At 44.1% G+C, this 8,221-nt stretch overlaps 1 protein-coding gene across 1 annotated transcript in view; it reads right to left on the bottom strand.

The window, feature by feature from the left end:
* Window positions 1-4,719: 4,719 nt before the first annotated feature.
* trim62.1 (tripartite motif containing 62, tandem duplicate 1) overlaps window positions 4,720-8,221 on the bottom strand; it is a 35,117-nt gene continuing 31,615 nt past the window's right edge. The window contains exon 6 of the mRNA XM_041952905.1: window positions 4,720-7,746. Within this exon, the coding sequence (XP_041808839.1) occupies window positions 7,196-7,746 (551 nt within the window). The 3' untranslated portion in view covers window positions 4,720-7,195. The remainder of the gene's footprint in view (window positions 7,747-8,221) is intronic.

Genomic DNA, 8,221 nt, shown 5'->3' with positions numbered 1-8,221 from the left:
TGCCTGGCAACCATACTGCAATGGCATGTTTCCAATAAGTTAGCTTATGCTACTGCACCGGCAACAGAAGCAGTGAACTAAACTACAATTTGTAAGTTTTCCCCCGTGTCCTTTAATGAATTAGATGTAACTTATTAGGGAGCATTAGAAAGTGGCGAGGTTCACGCTGTTACCTTTGGACATAGGCCGTTTCCAGTCTTCATGCTAAGCTAAGCTAACCAGCTGCTGGCTGTAGCCTTGTATTTACAGTAGTTACCCGACAGACAAAAGTGGATTAGATTAGTGCTGCTGTTAAAAGACACAAAGAAATGTAGTTTTTGTATAAATAGAGAAAATGAACGTAGAAGGAAACCATGCAGCCAACTGCCTTGTACTCACACGCAGAGACACTCATCAAGCCTGAGGAGACGCGTGCTGCAGCTCGTCCTGAGTGAGCAGGGACACACATGTGGACACCAGAGGGCACTCAGGTACAGCAACAGCCCAGCTGCTGACACCCAAGACCTTGAAGCTCCTAAAATGTTTGATTGACAAGCTTTAGGCAGTAACAGGAGAGGGGTGAAGAGAGTTCAGGACACAAAAGAGGGCTTTTTTTTAATGTATTACCTCTGTTGGAGCCAGAGGGCAGAGTGAGCCCCGTGCACACCTCTCTTCCTCCACAGCGCACAGAACTGTGCAGACAAATACCTCCACCGCACCTCACGCTCACTTTGGCAAGCTTGAGCGAGAGGGCCGCGTGCGCCCTGATTCTATTTGAGGACAGGTGGAGATGTTGTTAATGCTCTGATGCATCCAGAGGCAAACTACTCCTTAATAAATGCAAGATCACATATTCTGCTGACCATGTGAACACACAAAAGCTTAATGGGTTCACTGATTTTGTGTCTGTGGGGATTTTGTGTTTGTTTGTTTAATTAGGGCATTAAGAGGAAATGTGTTAGTTGCAGTTTCCTCTGTCATGCAGTTGTTGCTATTCAGTGTAGGAGCTGTGAGAATGTCAAGAAGCTGCAGTACTTGGAAGCGCAAGTCATTTCCTTCCTAATGGTGTTTCATTTTACTGCTTTGACTGAACACACACAAGTGATTTAACTGCTCCCAGTAAGATGAGTAATCTGATTCACCTTCATGTGACTTTTTTTTTGCTTTCTGAAGCAACTCCCACATTCAAATTCAAATTGGAGACTCCTACTGTACATTACACAGCAAAGGAGTTCTATTCATTTCAGGAGAGTTTGAGTAGTCGAAAAAAAGGTGACAACAGACTGCTAACTCAAAGATGTTGGTGTTCTTGTAATATTTCCAAAGTTTGAATGTATATAAAGTGAAGGGAAGAACAAAAGAAGTGTAATCTAATAACTCCACCATCCTGAATATACATCCTCCAGGACATCTGAGAGTGCAGGCCTGCAACAAATACACCTTTTAATTATTTTTCAATTAACTAAACATCTTGTAGTCTAAACCAGTGTTTCCCAACCCTGGAGTACCACTGCCCTGCATGTTTTAGATGTATCCCTGCTCCAGCACACCTGATTCAAATGAATGGCTCGTTATCAGGCCTCAGCAGAGCCCAGTAACGAGCTGAGCATTTGAATCAGGTGTGTTGGAGCACGGAAACATCTAACATGCAGGGCAGTGGTACTCCAGGGTTGGGAAACACTGGTCTAAACTACCAACAAGTTTCCAGAACCCAGTGTGACATCTTCAAAAACCTGTTGTTGTCTTTTTTGTCACTGTATAATCGTTATATAAGCAACAGTTAACCTAACACACAATCCTAAAACATGTATAAAAAGAGATGATGGATCTGTTCCTGCCAGCAGCATTACAGCTGCAGCTCATGTTCTTTAAGTGTAAGGGATGGCAGTAGTCAGCCTTCATAACTGCTTTTCCCGTCACTTACAAGATTAAAAACCGTCAGAGTCCCGCCTCGGGAGGGCCACATCACACTGGAATCAGATACGGGTCTCTCAAAGGAGAGCTCAGTGACTTTTTAATGGACACTTTCCCCTCGGGTAAAAATGTCGATTACAGGATGGACACCTTCTCCTCGGATAAAAACGTCTCCATCACAAGAGCGAGAAGAGAAAAGTACCTTGAATCAAAGCTGAGGATATGAAGCCACTTGTCCTGGGGGTCTGCTGTGAAAAAAAAGGCACTCTGCTTTTAAACTGCACAGTTTGTTGCGGAACAGCTGTAATCATGATGCAACAAGACTCAACTGCTTTGGAGTCTGAAAGAATAAAGCAGCAGGGTGCAAAAGAGTTCCATAAAAACCATCACTTTCTGGGTTCCTGACGCAGACTATCACTCAAATATTAATTTTCTATCGAAATGTATGACAACTTATTCTCTGCAGCCCAACAAGCAGTCATTAAAACACGTCACAGATGGCAAATGAAGAGGACCTATTGAAAGCTGCGGCTCACCCGCAGCGAGGGAACGCTGAACCCATGCAGACATCTTTTTTATTCATTATGTCACACGCCTGGGCCTCAGCCTATGCCAAAATAGGGAACAGTAATAAAAAGACTGCACAACCTCCCACCTCTCTGCTGGATGGCTTAGCAGGGCTGAGAGTTTGGCACATTTCAACTAAAACGTCTGGCATGAAGCTCTTACCGAACTGGAGCAGGTATTGACAAGCAGAGGCAGAGCTTTCCTGCATTTCAAAGAGGATTCTTCTGCCTCCCAGATATGTTTCAGTTTCAGAGTTTCAGTTTCAACTATGTTGATATTCCCGCTGTCAGTGTAATGTGATAGTTCACTCTCTGGCTAAACATCAAACCAACGCTAGGATTAAGGCAAATTGGCATGCAGGTCCACTACATTTTAGTTCGTGAGCCTTTAAAATGAAGCAAGTAAATGCGTGAATACTTGCCAAAGGTTACATGTTTGTGTGCAGTGAGAGATTTTTATGCTCTCAGATAGATTTAGCCACACTAGCACACAGGCTGTATGGATGGCAGAGTCAGTCAGTACATCACTTTGGGTCAGACTGAAATATCTCTCTATCGAATTATCTTGAGAGTTTATACAGACATTTATTGTCTCTAGATGCTGAATCTTAAAGGATTACTTCAGATTTTGTGAGGTGGGGTTGTTCGAGTTATTTAACCACAGTCAGTGTATTAGCAACAGTAGATGGCGGTCTGCACACCCCTGGTTGGAAGCTGAGCAATATACTGTTGTGGACGACGGCAGCAGCAAAACGCTTTTTAGCCATCTAATAAAAGGCTCACCTAAAAGAAATCAATATCAGTTTAAGTGTTTGCTATATTTAGAATATGCTTGCTTTATCTTGCCATCAGACAGCCCTCTCTGACAGGGAACTGAAGCAATTATATTGCTCTCTTCAAAACCACCAGACTCCTCTGACAAAAACAGTCATTTTTCTTTGCAGAACATGAGAGTTGCTGGTCCAACACTGCTTCGATGGGTTAGTTAGTTAGTGTTATTCTGTGTGGTTTGGATCCAAACTAATGTGTTAAAACACATGTTAAAGTCACAAAAGAACACAAACTAACCGATCGAGGCAGCGGTAGACCAGTAACGCCCTGTATGAGGTAAAATTACATTTTTTTTTCAAGGGAGTTTTGTGGCTTTGAAGAGAGCGATATAATGGCTTCAGCTCCCCATCAGAGAGGGCTGTTTGATGGCGAGGTAAAATGGAGAAACATTTTAAATATAGCTTGCACTTAAACTAATATTGATTTTTTTTTTATTTCACAGGTAGCATGACTGTGGATTCTCACTTTTATAGGCCTGAGGAGGCAAAACCTTAACACATTTTATATAGCAGATAAATTATATTTCCCAATCTTTCCTAAATTACTAATCATCTTGTGAACCCTCAGATTGAGCTTCTGACTCCCTGCAGAATATGAACCCCTGGGTTGGAAACCACAATATATGCAACGATCTGACATGCCGGTTTGGTATCTGCCCCATTAAGGACTTTAATAATTGGATCAGGCACCGGCTGTGACATGACCTCGTCCACATTAAAATAGCACAATTCAGTGTGGACTTTGTAGTGCCAGAGCAATTTCTGGCTCATGTTACCTGCCTAAAAGTGATTCCAGAGAGTTACACACAGGGTTGTGCAGATTTTAAATTTAGTAAAAAGAGAGCACTGGTTTTGGATTATTACTCTGTTTCGGTATCAGGGGAGAAAAACTTGGACTGGTGCATCCTTGATGCTCTACAGCAGTGTTTCCCAACCCTGGTCCTAGAGTACCACTGCCCTGCATGTTTTAGATGTTTCCACGCTCCAACACATCTGATTCAAATGCTCAGCTCGTTACTGGGCTCTGCTGAGGCCTGACAACGAACAATTCATTTGAATCAGGTGTGCTGAAGCAGGGATACATCTAAAACATGCAGGGCAGTGGTACTCCAGGACCAGGGTTGGGAAACACTGCTCTACAGCACATATGTCAAACTGATTCCATAAAGGGCCGTGTGGCTGCAGGTTTTCGTTCCAACCAACGAGGAGCACAGCAGGCCAACCAATCAACATCAAGGGATCACTTAGTTATCAGCTGCGGACTGAGATCAGCTGATTATTTGATTCCAGCCTGGCGTGCTCCTCCTGGGTTGGAAAGAAAACCTGCAGCCATATGGCCCTTTCTGGAATCAGTTTGACATGCCTGCTCCACAGCCTTTTGTGTTTATGTGCATCCAAACCAGGACAAAGGTAAAGAGACTGGCTGATTTTAGCAGTAATTTATTGTACATTAAAACATTTCCCACAAACCTCCAGCAGCAAAGGCGCACTAGAAGGTGTTCACACAATGATGGGTGCACAGCTGCCATCATCAAAAGACACAATCATCAGTATAATCATCAAAAGTGTCGTAGTTAATAATTTTAACCATTAGCATCATCACCACCACCAGTAACCCAACACCACATCACAATAATCTCCTTCTTAATATTGAAACAGAAAGACTTTTATGAAGCAGACCGCGCTGAAGTCTGCAATGCAGCAAACTGGGGTCAAATTTAAGCATTTGTTTTAACTGGCATGAAGCACCTGCTGGTTGGGATTTACTTCTTCTCAAGGGCAATTCATAGAGTTTCAATCAGAGAGAAGCGAAATGAAGAAACACTGTCCTGATTGTCTAAACTGTCTGGCAATAATCTTCACACATATTTATATAAACCCTGCTCCACACAGCAGGTTCACAGAGTTTTTGGATACATTTGCTGTAAATCCCAGAAAACAGACTGATGTAAAAATACCTGCACCAGGTTTAATTCAGCAGCGTTATTCAGAGAACACAGCTGCTTCCTGAAACGGGCGCCTGCAGATCTGCGTTAAGTTAAAACAAAGACCGAGAAAAACGTGCAGATGCTCACAATCTGACCCTCGTTTGTATCGTACTGCAAATACCGGAATCACATCCTACGAAAACAAGGGCGCTGCCCCAATTTTCTTTTAAACAGATAACACAGACAACACACACACAAATGCAAAGATGTATAGTGGCAAATGAAGGGTGAGGTGTTTTTTTTTTTTTTGTTCTTTTTTGCTGTTGTAGACTTACCAAAGAAAAATCGTCCTGAAAGTGTTTCATAATAATCACTTTTGGCTACTGCAGGGGTACGTTTTAACGGCCAGATGGGCTTTATCAAGCACAACTAAAGCTGGATTTAAAATTACAGCTGAACCAGGCCGCGTAAACACATCCGTGCACGTGCCCACCCACCCACAGACACACACACACACACACACGTCTCTCAGTATGCCGGACCTGGCCGAGCGACCGGAGCATTTTAGAGCCGATTCTGCGGAACCTGTGTACAACTACTGATAAACAAGAGCACTTGAGGCACGTGGGGCGAAAAGAAAAACATGGGTGAGCCTCAGAGGAATTATCAGTGATTTTGTCATTATGTAACACAGCAGCCGCCTTGGGAATGCCAGCCACACAGGAATAGAATATTAGTGCTAAAGTCCGTCCATCCATCCATCCATCCATCCCCATTCTCCGTGATAATTGCTATTCTCAATACACACAGTTTGACTTCATTTACATAAATGGTATGATTTAAAATAAGAAGAGCAGTTGGTCTCTGTAGCGTTTCTGAGCAATTATTCACCTTTAAAACCTTGCAGATTTTCACATCTGAGAAGTTATGCTTTTACTCAAACAGCATGATTTAATATTCTTTTGATTTTGAAAGGATGACTGGAAACAAAAAACACAAAGGTATCATGGATGCTGAAGGCAAACATATCTGCAGTTTGGGGGAAAGAGCGGAATCTTAAACATGAGCCAGCATGATGACAGACTTATTCCTTTTAACCTTTGATACTCTATACACAAACATGCAAGTTGTTAATCCACCAGTAGCAGCATATTTCTGGACAACCTCCAAACAGACTTTCCGATCACACGAGGGGACGATCGTGCAGCTTTTCGACTACTTTCTGACTCATTTATTTTGTTCTAGGTGCAGGTGCTGGATAATTGCTGGTGCACACAGAACTTCCCTTGCAATGACAAAAGACTGATCAGACGCATGTGGATGTGACCTGCAGGGGGAACCAAGATCATGGTCTCAGACAGAAGTAAAACAGACTTGACAAGTTCAGGGTGAATTGCTGGCCAAACAAAAGCCAAAAATGGAGCCGGGTGCTGTCAATCACGATCCACACACAAAGCTAAGCCAACTGTACAGCACAGAGAAGACAAGTGACAGTCTTCAGTGTCCGCTTGCCTGGACAGGGAGGGGACGTCAAGTCTGACAGGCCTGGAGCTTGATAAGGAGAGCGGAGCCCCCTGGGAGTGTGCAAGGTGGGCCTGGGACAGTCACTTTGACAGGGGAAATCACTTTTTTTCTTTAAAAAAAAAAAAAAAAAAAACATCACTGCCACAGACCCCAGAGGAGCCCAGGGGTCCCTCTGTCTCCATTTAGTGTCATCTTTTCATTTAAAGATGTGGAATGAGGCTCAAGTGCAGGCCATTACCGTGTGGTTATTTCAAGTCACAAAAAACAGCGCAGGTTTTAAGAGCGACATCGAGCACAATTCTTGACTGAACGTAAAGAAATAAAACATTTCAAACACCCTATTAAACATTTTTTAAACGGATTTCTTGAACATCTTTTGAAACCTACGTCCTGTGAAATCACCCATGATGAATTCATCTGTCAGGACAATCGCGACCATAGATGTGTGCAGCTCTTAAAGGCGAACAGTGTTGATTCGCAGCGGCTGCACGTTCTTGCCGTTGGCGTGGCTCTGGCCTGGGCTGAAGTAGGGGAAGACCTTGGCGGGGAATTTCTCGCGGTAGGTGTAGAGCCAGGACATGTCGTCTGCATTGTAGAAGATTAGCAGGCCTTTGGGGTAGTCCAGGTACACCCCCACCTTCTCCAGCTTGCTCTTTACGTTGAGGCGGGTCCAGGGCTCGGTGCAGGCGCTGTACTGGTTCCCGTCGTGCATTACGATGCAGTAGAAGCCGCGGCTGGGCTGGATCTGGATGCTGCCCTTGCGGCTGACTGTCTCGTTGGCTACGCCGATCATCCACTGGGTCTTCTCCGACACCATCACCTCCCAGTAATGGACGCCCGACACGAAGCCCTCCGCGCCCAGAACAGACACTTCTACGTCAAAGCGGCGCGGGGAGTCCTGTAGGGGCTGAGGATGGAGATTCCCGTAGGCCACTATGGTACAGTCGTCTGAGAGGATCAGTCTTTGGTGGGCTGTGATGGGGTCAAGGGTCAATGCCGCTGGCACTGTGGAAGACAAGAAAAGGGAGACGAAGGGAGAGACAGTTTTAGCCCAAAGAGTAAGCATTCATTTCACTTTCCGACTAAACACTGTGGAGAGAAAACAGTCAGCCGAGATAAACAGGACGGTCATGGATATAAGTAAGTGGAAAAAACAAAACAAACACATCGATATGTTATGACTCAGCTCGGCCAAACAGGAAAGCGAGGACTGCAGTGTCATTCTCAGCGCCTCATTTATCTTTATCATTGCAGACGCCGTGTGAGCAGTTTTGTGCTGAGGCAGTAAGTAAATACATCCAGGCGGCTCAGGAACTTTACAGGAGAGGTAGGGTCAAGGTTATGAAGTGATATCTGAAATGCTCCTGGAGAAAAGATTTCATCACAGGCAGTGCATTGCAAACAACGGATGCTGTCTCGTCGGACAATATGTACTGAGGATTTTATGTCTGCACCAGGAAGTCACTAAAAATGAAAAAAA

Source organism: Chelmon rostratus, chromosome 2 (genome assembly GCF_017976325.1).
Source record: "Chelmon rostratus isolate fCheRos1 chromosome 2, fCheRos1.pri, whole genome shotgun sequence".
In the NCBI taxonomy this organism is placed as follows: Eukaryota; Metazoa; Chordata; class Actinopteri; order Chaetodontiformes; family Chaetodontidae; genus Chelmon; species Chelmon rostratus.
This window is presented reverse-complemented; position numbering and strand designations above follow the sequence as displayed.